The 20,363-nt window shown below is 40.5% G+C and overlaps 1 protein-coding gene across 1 annotated transcript in view; it reads right to left on the minus strand.

Annotated features, from left to right (window-relative positions):
* Positions 1-2,897: 2,897 nt before the first annotated feature.
* The window catches only part of WDFY3 (WD repeat and FYVE domain containing 3), a 5,086,165-nt gene continuing 5,068,699 nt past the window's right edge, over positions 2,898-20,363 (minus strand). Inside the window, exon 65 of the mRNA XM_044059488.1 lies at positions 2,898-6,524. Coding sequence (XP_043915423.1) covers positions 6,401-6,524 — 124 coding nt within the window. The 3' untranslated portion in view covers positions 2,898-6,400. The remainder of the gene's footprint in view (positions 6,525-20,363) is intronic.

The following is a 20,363-nucleotide window of genomic DNA, read 5'->3' on the forward strand; positions in this document are numbered from 1 at the left end:
AAACTAAGAAAAATAAACAAAGTGCAGTAAAGAAAAAAATATCTTTTAGTGAATCAAAATAAATCAAAAGACGACTGATATAGATTAAAAATGATTTGTTTACTGCAACTAAGGGTATATGGGAAGAGACTACACAAAGATAATACAAAACTTGGGAAAATGGAAGATATTGCCTATGGATATGGAAGCAGTAAAAATATTTTAGTCCCTTTAGTTTCACACACAGATCAGACACATTTTTATCAACTACAGGAGAAATTGTGGAAAGCAATTAATAGAGAGTTGAAGTATTTACTTGGGACAGGAAGAGGGCAAGAGTAAATTGGGATAAGCCGATCCTTCCAACAGAACAAGGAGATATGGTATTACCTGATTTGAAGGGATATTTTAGAGCTACATAGTTAAGGCTCTTACATATAACACAGGCAGAAAGCTCCAATTCAGAGTGGAAAGAGATGATGATGAAGCACAGCAGTAATTCAAGAAATAAGGAATGAATGGGATTATGGATGCAGAACCTTAAGGAGAACAACAGTCATACAGAATATTATATTCAGAAAGTACCAGAAATAACACTAAGAACTAAGCAAACATCGGAATTGGAAAAGGAGATTCTGCCCATAATGATGACTGCAGTTAGAGGTATACAGAACAGACAAGAGGAAGCTAGAATTTACTGGAGGAAGCTGGCAAAGGAATCAAGGTATTGAGAACAAATAATTAGAGAAGGAAAGGTAATATAATGGGAAGGGACAGGAAGATATTTGGATTGCAGCCTACTGATTGCTCTCCCTATCAGGGATTGATAATAAGAGTACAGATACAGAGAAAGGGATAGGGGAATTCAGGATGAAAGACCTCTATTGACTGATTTTTTAAAAATGAATCTAGAACAAAAGTGGCTGTTAACAAAGGGATAATTAGTAGGGTATATAAAATATTGCACAATAACTATAGGAATCAATCAGAAGAGGTCAGAAAAGATTGGGAAGAGAGATTAGATGCACAATTCACAAAGAAACAATGGGAGGTCATATGTGTATGGCTTCCAAATATGCAACCCAGTCTAGAAGACTTGGATCTTTGCCTGGAAGTGTTTGCATAGATGTGTTTATACCCTAAGCAGACTTCAAAGACTTTTTCCTTAGGTAGATGGCAAATGTTGGAGTTGTGATGGGGAAGAAAGTGATAACTTGGAACATATATTTTAGAAGTGTAATGAGTTGATAGACTTTAAAAATTCCCTACAGACTACTCTGTCAGGAATACTGGGTGATAATGTGTAACTAAGGAAACCATTTTTTTTACTGGGGTACAGGATCTAAATTGCCCTAAAATAGTAAAGCCTTCTTAAATTTAATTCTGGTGACTGCCAAAAAAGCAAGTGCTAGGAAATGGAAATCAAAATCTAAATCAATTATACTTGAAGTAGTGAATACTGCAACAGAGATAAAAGAACAGGAAGTGGGATCTTTAGAAACGGATAGGCATAAATTACATAGAAAAAATGGAAACTGTAGGAGCAATACATGCAGGAAAAAATGTTTCGGAGGAGAAATGCGGTTTAAGAGAAGGTAGAAACTGAGTAATTTATGAAATGTTGCTTAAATGATAGGCTATATAAAACACAGATGTATAATGTTTGTAAATGTGAACTTGTTAATATGGTTTGATCACTTTTCCATATACATATATATATATATATATATATATATATATATATATATATATAAAAGCTTGCCTATGTGATAATCCAAAAAAGCTGTTTAAAAAAAGGGAAGACTGCCTTATACCACTGCACTGCTCCCCTCCAACATATAACCAAAGTTCAACAGAATATTACAGTGCAAGAAGTAAAGAAACAGAAACATTTCTGTGCACCGAAGAACATCTTTCAAATGCACACTTGTAATTTCTGAAGGTCTTTTCAAAATCATGACATTTTTGCTATATTTACAGTATATCACATGGAAGCTTGATGATGCACACTTGGCTGAGAAAGTCAAAACCTTTATACTTACAAACTTAGGGTGCATCTCTTGAGCATTTCAGATGATTATGCCAGTCTAAAACATTCTCCCACTCACTGCAACCTTACAGAAAAGCAAGCAATTTTTCTTATGTAATCTTACAGTGTCCTTGCATACATATTTTGGATGCGTTTGCTACTGTTCTGAAACAGCAAACCAAAAGACATAGGAGCATCTCCAAGGCACAGACAAGAGCTTCCTCTTCAGAAATGTGAGATCAGAGGGCTAAATAATGTCTTAAATTTACAGCAGAATGCCATATGAACTGAAGCAGTATGGTTTAATAAAAAGGAGGACATGTCAAACTAGACTTCTCTGACTACTAACAAAGGGAATGAATATTACAGAAGTGCACTGCATGCTACGTGCAGTTATTTCAACACTATTCCACACAACTTCCAGACAAAACCAACCAAGATGAACTGGACTATTAGTAAGTAAAAAGACAGAAGACAGGACAGTGGTAAATGGCAAACAAACAGAGATGTGCAGCATCCCACAGGGATCAGTTCTGATACTATTCCTGTGCAGAAAATGGGTGGATTATAATGAATACGCACTTGGAGTAAAGACATTCTCCAAGAGGGTATTAATGAACAAATAGGGTTGCCACCTTTTCAAATGGCCAAAGTGGGACATTGTCGGTACAAACATCAGATTCTACAGACCTACACATATCCACGGTCAGTACAAAGGATAGAACTTAACTTTTTTGCCTAAATAAAAGATTATTCTTGTAGAATTTTAGTTGCTTATTCTGTTTCTTATAACATTTAGGTATTTTAGATACAGAATAACTGTTTTATGCAACTATTACATAAAATATAGAAAATAATTATGTCCTGCAATCTCAGGACATTTGTCATTTTTAATATTTTTTGTCAGGACACAACTGCCCAAAGAGGGACTGTCCCTCACAAATGGGACAGGTGGTAACCCTATGAACAAGGAGAGTACCATCTGTATCAAACCCATGGCTTCCCAGTAGCGTATTAAGCCACCGTGAAGCAGAGAGAAAAAAATGGTGTCTATTTTTTATCGTTTGCTAAACATGTCCCATTTAGAGAGTGGAATTCAACAGTTACATGCAGCTGAAACTTTTCTTTCACCATGGTTAGCAGCAGCACTTAAAAATAAATGAAAAAAATGCAGTTAACTGTATTAAAAGGAAGGTGTGTGTGACAGAGAGAGAGAGAGACATTTCTTAACTTCTTTGCTCAAGAATTCTGGATAAAGCCAGCAAAAACAGGAAAAATTATAAATATTACCCATACTTACTCAAGAAGTTAATAGAGCACGACATTTTGCATCAACATGCTTTTTCTGAACAAAAATGTATGAAAAAATCAAGTGTTTTTAGGGACAGAGCAGACATATGACACAGAATCAGACAACTTGAGGGGTATGGGGCAGGGAGATGTATTCTTTTGCATTGTATGTAGTTTTTTATTCATTTGATGACAGTGAGGCATCTGACATGTTGACAACCAACAAACTGGTTGTAACTGCTGGGTATATGCGTGTGTGTGTGTGTGTGTGTGTGTGTGTATGTATTTCATGTGTGAGAAACTCTCTGCCTCTGCAACTGTTACTATGTCTATATATGGAATTTACTGTGTAGATGTGTGAGTGCACATTAAACAGTTATATAATGTAGATTTTGTATGTAAAATACATCTTCCAAGAGCAATTTCATATCCTACAACAACAATTAAACATTAGACAAAGGAAATACTTTACATCAAAAAATGTATATACACAAATGTATATATATGTATATACTAATAGTAAAACAAATACAAACCCATTTAACAGACAACCCATTTTCTAAGTGCAATACTACCCTTCAAGATGGGCACTACTGGGGAAATAACAGGCTTACAGAGGAGAAAAGGCCCTCAGCTAGTAGCTAATTTCCTACTCCCCTAGTAACACCCACCCTGCCAAGCATTATTTTCTGCTTAGTATATTTCTAAATGAAAGTGCACTGGTACTGGAAGTAAAAGTGTAACTGAACATTAAATCGACAATTACAGAAGTGTAGACATACTACGAAAAAGGTAGCAAGAATAAAAAAAGATAGACCAGACTATGACAGACAAAATTTAGTGTGAAATGTATGAAAATAGTTAAGATGTTCAAAAGAACCTAAGGAAGGATTACTTGACTTGGGAAGGGAGCATGTGATACAATCTTAAATAATTTTTCTGCAGTAACCTAGAATTAGGCTGCAATGTACCTTAGCTAAGAAAAAAATCAAGTCTTGTGGCAGGGGTCTAAAGTGAGGGTAACATCTACAAGACTGGAGAAGACAAGAAAGATGGTGATTACCTCTGAGCAAATACCATGTTATTTGAACAATTTGTCAACTGTTATGAACTGCAAACTAGCTGGTTTGTACTCAAAGATGAAAAATTACTTGCCAACTCTAGTTGCTTGGAGCTGTAGATCCCTGACTGTACAAATTCATGCAGCCACAGGTCCAACCAGGTTCACTAATCATCTCAGATGAAAAGCACACAAAATTGCTGTGCCTTCATTTTATATTCTGTGTACTTCTGGAAGCCCTTAGCTCCGTATGGACAGAAGGACCAGGTTAAGAACAGAAACTATTTTTATTCTATTTGTTAAGCCCAGTAGACAAAGTCTCCTTTTTCAGGGGTGATCTTGGAGCACTGTCTGGTCAAGTGACTTGCTCAGAGCCACTTAGGCAAACAGAAGTGGAAGGAATCGAACATTACCTTTGACTTACAGGAAGCAACTCATTCAGGAAGAAACTCATTAACAGCTCGTAACTTTAATCCTCTGTGCTACATGCCTTAACCAAAGGAGGTTATGTGCCTGCACCCAAATAATCAAGCAAAGAGAGGCTGCCTACACAACACATCTAATAGTAATCAACAGATGCTGAAGGGCAAGTAAAGTTTAACAAAAAGGCAAAACAAAAAACTAGAATAGGGGACATTCCAAGGCGTTAAGTGAAGACACACATTTTGCACAGAAATAATGATAGTATACATCACTTTTTCTGCAAGGGTAGTCAAGAAAGGGAAAGGCAACAGTCAAATTCATAAAAAGGTGCCCACAAACACTCTGCTTCTGTGTAAAATGGGAGGATTCAGCTGGAATAATGACAATGTGAAAAAGTTAATGCTGCACTCCAGATGTAACAGCCACTAATGAATTATAAGCGTATTGCTTTGTAACTCATGTCCAAAAAGCAGGTTTGTGTTAATTGTTTTAATTTTAGCAGCAACAATTATGTACATTAGGGAATAATACCAGAAAGGGATGACAGGATAAAGTCAAACATCAAACAGGGTTAGGGTCATCTACCACTAACTAGAAGAGGTTAGCATTCCGTTTCTGATGCAAGTGCCTGTGCTTCTATGCATTATATAGTCCATGTCAGCTTTAAGCACAGTCATTTACCACAGACAACATATGCACTGTGATAATGCAAAAACTATGCAAGAGACTATAAACTAAACAACTTACCTAAACCAATACTTCACACCTGTGTTTAGCAAAAATGTGTGTTACATGTCACCATTATTTAAATATCAGCTACTACAGTGAAAAATGAGTGCACTATTCTCTACTACTCAAACACCCAACTTACAGGCTGGAGGAAATAATGGAAGATGGCAAACTGAAAGATACTGAGGAAAACAAATCTCTGATATATGAAGTAAACAAACATGATCAACAATCATTACCCTGAAATCAGAAAGAATATTTAAAAAATAACCACATAATGCCAGCATAATGAGTGTTATTACACATTAATTTCTTTCTGCATGAATTTAAAAATTCAAGATAAACTACTTGCAGTTTATTAATTACTGGTTGAGGCTGAAGTCCCAGGGAACTTTTTTATGTCCATCTAGTTAAAAAGACCATTATAATATTTATTTATTTACAATATAAACAGCTGCACTCACGAGGAAGGCAGATTTACAACTACAATCTAAAAAGCCAGTGTTTTGTGTCTTCTCCCACAAATTGCAGTGTAACGTTAAAACAGTCTGACACAAAACGAGTTATGGTACAATAACAGTGACAATAAGCAGTGGAGGGCTGTGGAGTATGGTGCTGACTTTCCTTTCATGAAACCACCAGTGGTTTCCTGCAGTGAACCAGCTAGTTATAACTGTACAGTGCAGACATTTAAATGCAGACAGTGATCCCTTTCTGTTTCAGAAAACACAGTACCAAGATAACATCAACTGCATCATCCTTACTCGATTTCTTGCCAGCCTTTACAAGGACTGAAGCATCCAAGTCTGGAGAGCTCAAGACAGAAGCATATTTAGAGGACAGATGATAAAGTCATTGTTTCCGACAGTTTGCATGCTGCCACAATTTCATTAATTTCTGGACCCACTCTCATCTGAACCTCTCTCATGCTGTAGATTGTAGTAACAGTTCTGACAGACTCGCACTGGTGAAGAGATTTTCAAGCGCTTTATTTCTGACTGGAACCTGCTACATCTATTGCAGTACACAAAGGAAGAAATTAAAAATAGATGTTAGGGGTGCAATGATGTTAACCATTTCACTTAAAAAGATGTTTACTACATTTTGCCACTGATCAGTGGAGCTTTCTTCAAGTGATGATCTTACAAGTATTAAAAGAATTTAAATCTGAAATGCGTTATTAAAACAAGATTACATTGTCAGTAAAGATGCTCTTCTTAACTTTAATATTGTTTCATCAGCTAGACTTTGCAAGGGCCTAGAATGAATTTCAGTAATATTGGACTCAGTAAAATAAGGGCAAGAGATCTAGGGAGACCTCCCAAACAACAGAACTATACCCTTGTTCTCTGCATGACACTTCACAGACCAGTTCAAGTGTACTGTCTACTGTAAAGTAAAAGGTTATTTTGCTAAAAGACTACTTAAACTCTCTAGATAATACATTAACACCACCTAATGAGGTAATACTTACTGCTGTTCAAGTGACCACTTGTATGTTTAATGCACAAGAAAATCTCTCTTGTGAGTCACTAATTGTATAAACTAAGGCAAAGTTCAAAATTAGTATTACTACAAGCAGTTATCTTGGTGGAGGTGCTGACATGCATTACTTTATGACCAGTCAATTCTAGTTCACAACCACAGTTACATAATTAATGCTACAACTTGGCATCCTTTCAAAAACATAGACTTACTTTGACGAAAACATAAATCAAATCAACAGGACAGTAATGTAATCATGTTCTGGAATGCATACTTCTGAAGAGAAGAATTAGCCTGTCATTTTTCTATTTGAGGGAAATCACTGAATAAACAGACAGGCAGTTCAATCAATTTTTTTTTAAGAAGGAACACATTTAAGAATCTTAATAGTCATACCACCTACGTCAGCACCCTCCATGCTGGGTGGGAGTGACAAGGACACAGGAAGAAGAAACACACTTAATGATCACTATGGCACATGATTAGAACAAATGATATGGGCTATACAAACAGATGGAAGAGTGGAGTGCTTCTTAAAGGTTCACAAGTACTAGGGTGCTACTCTGCTTGACATGTAGTGGAAGTTTGTTCCAGAGGTAAGGGAATCTGTTGGGAAATGAATCTATCACACCAACGTGTCCTATTTACCAGCTGACAAGGTTAATTTCTGTTAACTGGGTATATGAGATACAATTTGTTCTGCAAAGGAGTAAGAGGTCAAAGGATCTTTCATGGCTAAAAAGCTCAGTGTGATAAGAAATAGAGTCCATATATGAGACAAAGTAAACTGAAAACAACAACCCAATTTACAGTCATTTGCAAACATACATAACCACGGGCCAGGAGTGTTGGCCTGAAGATCTGAGAAATAAATGTCAAAAAGGAGCAGGCCCAGCAATGAACCCTGTGGTACACCACTGGTAACTTTTTTTTTTCAGAAGTGGCACCTGCAACTCTTAATCAAATGGGTTTTGTCAGACAGCCATTTAACTATCCACTACATATTTATTTATTGATCCTCTTTTGACCAGGTTAACTTAAGGGTTTACATTCAGATTTACAAGTCTGTCAATAATTTCTGCACAAGAAATAGTGTCAAGGGCCTTCTTTGTGACCCAGTAATGTTGAACTATTTTGCTCGCTTAATGTAAATACTGCACATACCATAGCTTGAATTACTGTTTCTGTATTACTGCTCTCAACTCCCTAGTCTACTATAGCAATAACCAGCAATGTGGGTGTGGTATATTGAAGATTTTCCCATGGTTGTTGTGGTTTAATCACAAGGGTGAAGCCTAAGTGATTAAACAAAGCCAACCGTGGGTAAATTTTCAATATACCACACCACAGAGTCCGTTATTGCTATACTCAAGAAAAAAAATACTTACTTTTCTTACACAATGTCTTTGCATAACAGCCCCGTGGTGCTCTTCTGCTTTTCCCTTGGTATCCTGGGGCATTGCTAATGTAGTGCACATGTGTACGAGACTTGCATTCCCATGCTTTCACAACAGTGAAAGCAATGGACTCTGTTGCCTTTTTTTTTTTTTTTAACTAAAAAGAAACTGGGAGGCTTTTAACGTACCGGAGAGATGAGACAGGGAAGATAAAATTATAATCAGGTACATTTCTTTAATTTTGCATAACGACCTGATTATCCTTTTATTTTTCTATGTGCTGTTTCTCTCATTCATTTGGGTTTCCATTTTTGTGAGCTTATTTAAAAAAATTAAATAAAATAAAATTTTTATTGCATATATTAATGGAAAAATGTCCTGGCAACCAGACCTTTTTCCATTGGTATATGCTTGGATTTACAACGGGCATGCTAGTTAGGCTGACCGATTAGTGTGCTACTTTTTGAGTACTAATAGCCAGTCATTGTATAATACAGAATAAGTAACTGTTGGTATTTAATTATGGAGCATTACTGTTTATAAGAAACCTAGATTTGTTACAAGCTGTAAAGCATTCATTCTGTAACCATTCTGGGCAGGCTTAAAAATGGTATATTTGGATTAGTGTTCTACTCACTTAAATTTTAATTAAGTAAAAATAAATCAACTAACCAACCAATTAAAACATTCTTAGAATTACATAGTGCTTTTTTGGGTTAACCCAAAACTGGCTATGGGAAAGCTAAAAACTAAGCTATAACATGGAGCTCTGTTATGAATGTTTTTAGTACAGTGCAATGTTCTAAAAAAGTGGAAGTTCTGCTGCAGCCTCAGGCACATTAGAAAAGGATCTCAAATGGAAAAATCGTGTGAATTAGGAATACAAACATTCTGTATTTGGGCTTACACATTTGTGATAATACAGAATCAGGTTTATAATAATGAAATTGCATACAATGAGCTTCACCAATAAGCATTCTTCCCCTATGACTGAGGCATACTGCTCTGAGAAACTGCGGTATCCCAAGTGCCAGAAAGTCAAAGGTAAACTGCAAGGATTCCAGCCTGAGCACTAAAAATGCACTGATTTCAACAAATGCCATTTGCTGTAGAAACCAAGCAGAGAGACTGTTTTAAGGTGAGGACTGCGCTTTTTAAATGTTCATTTAGGAAACAGTAATTAATATAAAGCAGTACTGAATGCAAACACTGTATTGAAATAATGCAGTTTAGCCTAGTTCTGCAGCGCACACAGATAAAGCATCAAGTGTAACCCAGATGACCTAAGATGGACTAATAAAACTCAGGCACTGGTCAAACAAGTTTGAGGGTGGAAGTGAATGATCAATACAGGATCACCCTTCCTGATGAGAGGAAGGTGACCCAGTATCTTCTAATACCAACTAATTTGGATGAAGTTGTCTATGGCATGAAGCACACAGACTGGAGACATGTACTTGCCTCTTTCAAAACATGTTTTCATGACAGCCTTCAATGTAAATGCTAAGGGGAAGGCACAGCATGTTCTTGTTTTGGTAAGGACGCACGTGAGTTTTCCAGAATGTTGTTAGGAAAGTCTGTCAATGGGTTCCCAGATGCTGGTTGACTCCCCACCCCAACTTGCTCTTGTCTCGTAAAAAAGGGAATGAATGTGTATGAACAGTGGCAAGTGTGCAAGGCCAAATAAAGCCAAACTGATTCTGTTAAGCACTGTAATAATGACTTTTTTCAGAACATTAGAAATGACTTATCAGACTATACACTGTTTCAAGTAATCAAACCACATATTTTTATTAATATGTGCATCTTCCTGAAATAACATGCAAGTTGGTGTGAAAGCACTACATAAACACCTCAAGCACATACACATTATGTGTGCTTCTTCATATTCACATTTAATTTAAACAACTGAATTCTATGTTACTAAGGACAAATAATTTCTGTTGATTTTGTGACTATTTGGTACTGTGGAAATGTTTACTCTGGGTTGAATCAAGATTATTCTATTGTTGTTGTAATGTCCCTCCTCTGGGCCAGTGATCAAGGAGCCTCATTCTCACCATTGCCACCGGTGAGGAACATTCACTATAAGAAAAATAGACACACACAGTATTTTCAGATGCAGCCCTCTGCACCAAGTACAATTTCCCTTTAGAGCCCACAGAGAATGCGCACTCCAGTCCTGGGGCTGGTCTTTCTCTCCAGGCATCAAATAAGACCCTACAGAACTGAGTCCTTAGTCGGGTGTTCCAAGCCAAGTCCTCCATCACCCTCTCTGTGAAACCAGTGCTCCTCAGTGCACCTGTTTAAAATAGCTGCCACACACACTCTCTTTGAGATTTGATTATCACACACACACACACACACACACACACACACACACACACACACACACACACACACACACATGCACACACACACACTGGGAAAGGCTGGCACAACTTATCTTCTCTGCCACCTCCACTCAGACTATAAGGTAGATTTGCTGCCACCAGAACACCCAAAACCAGCTACTTTAAGGCTCTTACCAGGTTACCCAATTACATTTACTAAAATTAATACTTATACAAATGGTAGTGTTTAACTAAGCAACAAGAATTTCAGGAGCCACAGTGCCACTAAATAAATGCAAACACTCTCAAAGGTTAAATATTTTATAAAAGATCAGTCACAATGAAAGGTTGATATATACTTATAATAAACAAAAAACATGAAAATACTAAATATCTATTTAAAATGAACACCAGAGTTTCAATCACAGGAAATATAAAAAACAACACAGGTGTAAAAACTCAGATACAGAAAAAAACATTTAGCTAATCTGACCATATTTTTTTAACTGACTAAAGAATTACTGTTCCCTAGTTACTTACTGAAGCAAGGCAAAATGAAAGTGGAAGAGTGTCTTGTCAGGCTCAAAAACAGATTGCACTCCTCACATCTCTCACTAGCATTCAAACAAAATTTCAGTGCTGATACAGAATGATATCGCATCTGGTCACCTGACTCTCTGGTTCCCACACTATCCTCTCACTAGAAACTGAGTCAGGATCTGGCAGTGATGTGTCACAATACACATATAGAACTTTAGCTAAGGTTTATTACAGCATCTGGAAACAGTAAAACAATTCCAACACTTTCACACTTCCTGCAGAAATGAACAACCCATTCTCTGGCACCTCAGTGTAGCAATTAGTTCACCACTAAGGACAACAAAGCAGGATCCCAGCCCAGGCTTTTCACAGACATTAAATTGCTGGCTGCATTCAGACCTTTGAGATAAAATCTTTATGGCCTAAACCAAGTCATTTAATTTCAAGCTATTTGTCTTAAGGTTAGCTGGGCTGAGCTTAACCCCTTCTCTTCCAGTATCCTCTGCTAAAATATATACCTTTCATTGGTTACAACAATACAGTCTGACAAACATGTATATTTTTTTCTGTCCAGCAGGAGCTACTGTTGACACATTTTTAATACAAGCAACTTTACAAATACATTTTTAACACAAGCATCTGTACAAATCAGTTTGATATTCAAATGACATATAATTATTTACAAAACTCTAGCTAGCTATGCTGGCATATGTTACACATGCACTACCTCACCATCACAGTTGTCATAAGGACAACATTGGCAAATTGGTCACCCAATGGTACTGTAGCAGAATATGTCTCTCTCCAGATACTGCTGGAGACATACATCAGACCAATTTGAAAATCTCCACTGCAGCAGTGTATCAAGACTCTGTAGAAAAATTTGTTCTTGTTCTACTTCTTATCAGGATGTAGTTTATTTTCAGTTTTATTTTTACCTCCATCAGACACACATGAATAACATTATGTGGACTTGGCTGTTACCCAACACCTCTGCTACAAAAAGCAAGTGAATGGATTTTTCATTTTAAATTATCTTTCTCAAAGGGGAAATTGACAAAGCTGAAAATGGAGTAGGAATATTACAGTTGGGCTATGAACTCTGCTTCTATCTAGAAACGCATACAAAGCTGTAGTGCAGAACTGCTTTGAAAATGAAATGTAACAAAGAACCAAAGGAGCAGAAAGTGAAATTCTCTCATACTGTGTTTCTTACAAAAACAAACAAACAAAAATCAAAAGACATGCATTTGGAGCATTTGTCCCTGGGTCTCTGCTAAAAATGGGCTCTGTCCCAGTCAGATTTTCCCAGTAAAAAGAAGTTATGTACTCACCATAACATTCCATCTGAGTAGTTATACTTCATTTTTCTGCAACCTGTGGGTATTCGGATCCATATCAGATCCGAGCAGGCAACTTTACAAGCATCTGCTCTGAGCTCCAAGCTCCTCCCCCTTACCCATAACACATCATCTACTGCCTTCCCTCACATCGAGTTTGCTGCAAACCAAACTAACCAGCAACTCAAACTAGAAAGAAACCATACATGATCATAACATGAGAAGGTTCGGAGGAAGGAGGGTGGGACGGTTGCAGAAAAATGAAGTATAACTACTCAGATGGAAAGTTAGGGTGAGTACATAACTTCTTTATCTGAAGTAGTTAACTTCATTTTATCTTCAACCTGTGGGACAGAGTCCCCAGCTACTCAAGCCCCTGGGAGGCCCTCGTGGAAGGATATCAATGAGCACCGCAGAGTCGAAGGATGCTCTCCCTCTAGAGATTAAATCCAACTTATAATGAGAAATGAAGGTATGCAACTTAGCCTAAGGTGCTGCCGAACAAATGTCATCCAATGGCACCCTAGACCGGAAAGCAGCAGACGTTGCCATAGATCTGGCAGAATGCTCTTTAATCGGACCAGGTGAAGATAAACCTTTGTCTTTGTAAATCTGCAAAATACACAGCGTAATCCATCTAGCTAAAGAAACTTTGGAGATGGCCTTACCCAAAAATGGCTTAGAAAAGGACACAAATAACTGGTCAGACTTACAGAAGGGCTTTGTTCTGTGTAAATAAAAATGAAGTTGTCTGTGAACATCTAGTAAATGCAGTTTATATTCACCTTTGTTCTGAAAATTTGGAAAGAAAACAGGCAGGTTAATTGTTTGATTGATGTTTGATTCAGATGCCACTTTTGGTAAGAAAGAAGGGTTTGTGTGGAGAGAAACCCTATCCTTATGGAAGATCAAAGAAGGGGGCACAGCAGACATGGCCTGAAGCTCAGAAACCCTCCTAGCTGAAGTAATAGCCACTAGGAAGGCTGTCTTCCAGGACAGAAACTTTATATCTGCTGAAGCTGCAGGTTCAAAGGGGGGAGCAACTAAGGCCTGAAGAACCAAAGTAAGGTCCCAAGGAGGGACAGGGTTCTTAACTGGAGGGCGTAAAACAAAAGTGCCTTTAAGAAAAGCCTTACACAATCTAGAAGAGGTCAGGGCATTCATGTTCTCGCCGACATGAAAATTTGAAATAGCTGCCAGTTGCACTTTCACAGTGCAAGAACTGGCCCCTTGTTGAAAAATGCTGGCTAAAAAAATCCAGTACCGTGGATACAGGGGCTGTAAAAGGATCCAGCTTTCTCTGAGATGCCAAAATAGAAAATCGTTTCCATTTACTGTGGTAAATCTTTCTGCTGGAAGACTTATGAGCCGCCACTAGAATAGTTTTTACTGAAGATGAAAGACTTGGGAGTCCTGGCAATTAAGGGAACTGGAACAACCAAGCTGTCAGCTTGAGGCTGTCCAGGTTGGGCGGACAGATGCCCGAAGGATGAGAAATGAGATCCGGGCAGGGATCTAGAATCCAAGGAGGAGCTAGAACATGAGACCAGAGGAAGGGGAACCAAACCTGACGAGGCCAGAATGGGGCAATGAGGATCACCTTGCACCCCAGTTGGCAAGTCTTCTGAAGAAACTTCAGAATGAGTGGTAATGGGGGATAAGCGTACAGAAGCCCGGGAGGCCAACCATGGACTAGAGCGTCTTTGGGGGGGTCCCCTGGTGAGGGAATCAGAGTGAAGAACTTGTTGCACTTCACGTTGGAAGGAAATGCAAAGACGCAGCAAGGCTGTCCCTACACAAGGGAGATCTCCTCTGTTACTGACTGCTTCAAAGATCGCTCGTATGGCATCAGAATAGCCCAAGTCAATTTATCCACTAAAATGTTGGAGCGTCCCGGGATGTGCGTTGCAATCAGAAACCAACTGGTGGAGATCGCCCACTCCCAAATGCTCATGGCCTCGCGACACAGAGGAGAAGATCTGATTCCTCCCTGTTTGCTGATGTAACAGACATGCTGTCTGACTGAACTGCAATAGTTCCTAGAGGAAGAACAGTATGAAAGGCCTGCAATGCTAAAAGCACTGCTCTCATCTCCAATACATTTATGTGCAATCTGGTCTCAATCTGGGACCACGTGCCTTGGACTGTCCTCCCCAGATAATGCCCCCCTCCACCCTAGCTGGGAGGCATCCGTGGTCACTGTGGCTTGGGCTGTGGATGGAACAAAGGGACGTCCTGCTACAATCTCGGGAGACTGGACCCACCAGAGAAGTGACGCCCTGCAGGCTTTGCTGATGTAAATTGGGTATTCCATGGGGAGATCCAGCCAAGACCACTGTACGGCTAGATTCCATTGTAGAATACGCATGTGAAGACGCACGCAGGGGAGGATAGAAACTGCTGTAGCCATAGAGCCCAAGGCTCTGAGAACATCCGCTGCCTTCGGCAATCTGAGGCCAAGAATCAGTGATACATGAGCTCTTAGACTCTGGACCCTGTCTGGAGTTAGGAAGACTTTCAACTGAAGGGTGTCCAGCCGTGCCCTGATAAAGTCCAAGGTCTGTACCAGATTCAAGAGTGACTTGGGAACATTGACCGTAATCCCTTACAAAGCTGCATGATGTACGACAAAGTCTCTGGCTTGGCAAAGAAGACGCTAGGTGGAAGTAACGAGGAGCCAATCGTCTAGGTAAGGGAATACCTGAATCCCCTGAAGCCTCAGGTGAGCCGCTACTACTGCCATTACCTTGGTGAACACCCTGGGGGCTGTGGTGAGACCGAAGGGTAGGGCTCAGAACTGGAAAGGACTGGCTCCCAGCCGGAAGTGAAGGAATCTCCTGTGTATCTTGATATGATAGTAAGCGCCCTGGAGATCTATCGAGCACATCCAGTCACATTCTCGAGGATAAGGTAGAATGGACTGCAGGGTGACCATCTGGAATTTTTGTTTGGCGACAGCCAGGTTTAAGGTTGACAGGTCCAAAATGGGTCTGAGGTCCCCTGTCTTTTTTGGCGCTAAAAAGAACCTGGACTGATCGGGGGGGACCGGTTCGATGGCTCGTTTTTGAAGCAGCTTGGAAACCTCTAGCGCTGCCGTCTCCCTTTGAGCAGGTGGGACATCTGGGAGGTGGTTTGGTTGGATTGGAGGGGCAACAAACGGTATGGTGTAACCTCTGGATATTATTTGAAGCACCCAATGATCTGCAGTTATGGACTCCCATGCCGTCGGGTGCAATGGTAATCTTCCCCCGACTGCCTCCAGAGTAGGACAGTTGGGCAACCCCTCAGGGCTGCTGCGTGGGCCTGTCCGAGAAGGGCTCCCTAGACCCAAAGTTGCTCTGACCCCCTCTGTCTCGGGGCCGGCGTCTGCCATGTCCCCCTCTGCCTCTAGGGGACAAGTTGTCAGGGGAGTCCTGGGGAAACTGAGATTTCCGGAACTACATCTTCTTTTGCCCCCTCTGATTCCAGGAAAAGGATCTTTGAGGGCTAGAGAAGCGGATTCCAACAGCAGACAAGGTCTTCCTGTCTTTCTCACTCTGGACAAGGGTGTCATGGACGGTCTTCTCAAAGAAAGAACCATTGAAGGGAGCATTCGTAAAAGACGCATTGAAGGGGTCCACAAACTGACACAGTCTGAGCCAAGTGTGTCACCTCATAGCAATGCCAGTCCCAGCCACCCTAGCTGCTCCTTCCGTAGCATGAGAAAGGAGACGCATGGACATGTTTGACACTGATTTCAGAGTAGACGGATTCACGGAGAAGAGACGCTTGTCCTCTTGTGACAAAGACTCTGGGGGCAACTCAGCTAACTCCGTGACTAGGTCTCGCTGCAGTCGTATGACATGTGCCAAGTAGTTCAGTGCTTGGATGGAAAAAGTCGCTGAAGAATACACTCTCTTCCCAAACTGATCCACCGTTCTGGATTCCTTATCCAGAGGGTGGACCGAGAAACTCCCTTGAGCCAGTTCCCTCTTGGTGGCTGCTGCAACCACCATAGTGTCCACAAAGGATCCTTTATACCATGCCTGTCTGTCAGAGGATGGAGAGAGAATTTTGTCCGGGCGCTTAGGTATCAGTTCTATGGTGTCAGGCTCCTTCCATGTCCGCGTGGTGATAAGATCCACTAAAGGATCCGCCGGCAGGGACACCCAGGAAGTAGATGGGCCCATTCCAAAAGCCTCCAGGAATACTGAATCATCCGTAGAAGGTTTTGGGGCTAACCAACTTCCCCTCTGGCAGAGGATCTCCATGATGTCTCCAAAGGAGACATTATTGGGAGGTGACCTGGGGGAACCTTCTCCTTCATCTAAATCAGTGTCTTCGGTAAGGGATTCAGGGGAGTCCAAGTGACTCCTTTTGCATGTATGCTTACGATGTCCCTTCCTTAGTGGGACTCTCTGAAGAGGGCTCGTGAGCAGTGGGGGGGGGTTCCTCCAGGGGAACCGCCTGGGTCTTCTCTAGCATGGACTGTCCCTGAGACAAGATGAAGAGAGTCACAACCGAATCCGAGGGAGTCTGGGCAGAATCCAAGGGACTAGGCTGGGGTCTTGATCCTTGGGAGAGAACCCTTTCCACCACGTTGAATGCCGAGGGAGAGTGTACCTCTTTAGAGCCCAACAAGGAGGAAGCTCTCCCCAGGTCCGTCTTGAGGATCGGAGCTGAGGCTAGGGTTGCCGGAGCTCCAAAGGAACGGCTTGGATCTGACAACATCGGAGCCGAAGACACATCCATCCCCTCGGGTCCGACTCCCCGTCCTCAGCCCCGAGAGCTGCTCGGATTTGAGAAACTCAAGGTAATCGCCGGAGTCAAGGTTGGTGGAACCATCGGTACTGAATCCCCAGCTCCGAAGATCCTCGGATCCATGTACCCTGAAACCGAAGACCGGATCAGGGAAGGAGAAATCGGGTGGAAGAAAGGCATGGAGGTCCCCCCTCCAGAGGGAGAGGGGCCTGGCAAGACTCCCATCTGGATTTGGGGCTGAATGAATCTCATCATCCTGTTCATGTCCATTTCAGAAAGACTCCGTGGCGAGCCCGAGGAAATGACCAACTCGGATCTGGCTGGTTGCTGGAAGGATCTAGAAGAAGGCCGCGGCTCCATCAGCTCTGGGGAAAATCTGGGGGAGTGGAGCCAAGGAGAAACAGGTCTCGAAACCTTAGAAGGTGAGCTAGGGAAGGCCTCCTGATCAGACGACCTCTTACGGGGCCTATCCCCTTTCTTTTCCTTGACTCTCCCTTTGACAACATCCCCTACAGCAGGTCTAGCAGGAGGGTGAGTGCCACCCTAAGGGGGGGGGGGGTTGGGCGGGAGTTGCAGTAGAAGAAGCCGAGGCCATGACTGTTGACGACTCCAAAGTCGATGCTTGAAGCAGGCCTTTCGCCACAAGTTTGGCCTTTCTGTCTCTAAGGGCCCTAGGATTGAACCCTGCACAAATGCTGCACTGGATGGACCAATATGCAACGCCTAAGCAAACAACACACAAAGTGTGGCCATCCGCTGGTGAAAGCTTATGGCCACACTCTGTGCATTTTTTAAAGGTGGGTTTAGACTGTTCAGACATCCCAACAAAGCGAAAAACAAACTACACCCAGTCACCAAAACAAACTAGCCTGCCCACGCACACACTAAGGAAGGGAAGGGAATACACAAAACTACCTCAAACTGACAAACTATCGTAGGGGGAGGAAAAGGGAAACTAACTGAGAGAAAACTCACTTGAACAACCCCAAACAACACTTACAGTACTACTGAAAGCTCAGAGCTGCAGAGATCACGATTCTGATGCATGAAGCGGCAAATGAGATCTGAGGGAAGGCAGTAGATGGTGGTGTGTTATGGTAAGGGGGAGGAGCTTGGAGCTCAGAGCAAATGCTTGTAAAGTTGCCGGCTTGGATCCGATATGGATCCGAATACCCACAGGTTGAAGATAAAATGAAGTTAACTACTTCAGATCAAATGTTAAATAAAATAAAGACACAAATTATGTAAGCCACATAAAGGAATAAACCATGTACAAGCACACCTGAGTAACTTAGGATAAAACTAGACAGCATAAAAAATGTAATAATTCCTTCAGTGCCTGGCCTAGCAAGAAGCCTAGACACAAAATAAAAGCTAGAAAATTCTGCAAATGTGTGACTGACAAAATGACACATGAGGAATATTACCGCAATTCCAGTGTTTGCATTCTGAAAATTTAAAATGCAGGAAAACAGAATCCAAAGGATAAATGTAATGACTGACTGATGGGAAGGGATCATCACAGGCAATACTGTGAAATGGATTTTATATGATTTAACAAAGGCTAAGCCAATCTACAACAATATAAATATTGGTAAAAGGAATCTAAAGGGATCTACTGTGAAATTAATTTTACATGACATAATGAAGGGTGAGTCAATCTATAATGAATTAACTACTGGTCAAAGGAATCTAAGGGCATCTACTGTGAAAATGCTGCTACATGATGTAACCAAGGGTGAAGGCATATACTGTACGAAATGGATTTTACATTATGTAATGAAAGGTGAAGGCATATACTGTGAAATGGATTTTACATAATGTAACAAAAGGTGGGTCAATCTACAATGATATTAATAATGTCCAAAGGAATCTAAAGGGTTCTACTGTGAAATGGATTTTACATAATGCAACAAAGGGTGAGTCAATCTACAATGATATAAATTAATGGTCGAAGGAATCTAAAGGCATCTACCTGTGAAACTGATTTTACATGATGTAATGAAGGGCAAGTCAATCTACAGTTATGTAAATATTGGTCAAAGGAATCTAAAGGCATTAGCTGTGAAATGGATTGTATATGATGTAATGATGGTCTAGTCAATCTACAACGACAAAATTGTTGGTCAAAGGAATGTAAGGCATCTACTGTGAAATGGATTTTACAAGATGTTACAAGGGCACAGTCAATCTACAATGATATAAATACTGGTCATAAAGGAATCTAAATGACTGAACATACCAAGAAGAAATGTTAAAGAATAGTTTTGCTTATAATACACAATGTATTCCTGCACCAAGTAGATAGATTGCTGGTGCTGCACTAATGAATGTGCTGCCCTTCAGATGAGTAAACTGAAGTCCTGCTGCTTAAGTTGTTGGAAGCTCAGGTGGATGTAAAAAAATCCCACGGCACCTATTGGAAAGGGTAGGTGAAGTTCTTCAGTGCTCTGGCCAAATATCCCCTATTATACCATGACCCCTTGAAAACGCGTGCACGCCTGATTGGCCAGCGTGCTCGTATAAAATCGAAAAAGGTCTGGTCAAAGTCCGTCGCGTTTTTTTTTTTAAGTAGTAATCGTTTTTTCATTAACTAGCCAGTTCGCTATATCATCTTGTTAACATGGCTAGACAAATAAGCAACTGAGATCTCCGCTATTATGTAGCTTATCTTAAAATATTTATATTATACCCATTTAAACATATTGAACAGAAAGCGAAAGTTAGATTAGAAAGCAGATGCTATGTTTTAATTAGTTTAATATATATGAGTTTTAAAACAAAAAAAGCACATTCAAACAAGCAACTAACAAACTGTCACTATTTTAAACTCACCGACAATTTGAAATACTCAAAACAGATGAAAGCAACAACTGTCTTCTTGCTTCTCTATGCTTTTCTTCTCTCTGTTGCCCCCGTAGTTTCCAGATACATCAGAACCGCCAGCATCCTGCAGAAGGGCAGTAAACAGCAACGCAGGCATCATTATGCCATTATTTAAGAAAAAGTAACTCCAAA

Source organism: Protopterus annectens, chromosome 17.part0 (genome assembly GCF_019279795.1).
Source record: "Protopterus annectens isolate FY-2018-M chromosome 17.part0, PAN1.0, whole genome shotgun sequence".
NCBI lineage: Eukaryota > Metazoa > Chordata > Ceratodontiformes > Protopteridae > Protopterus > Protopterus annectens.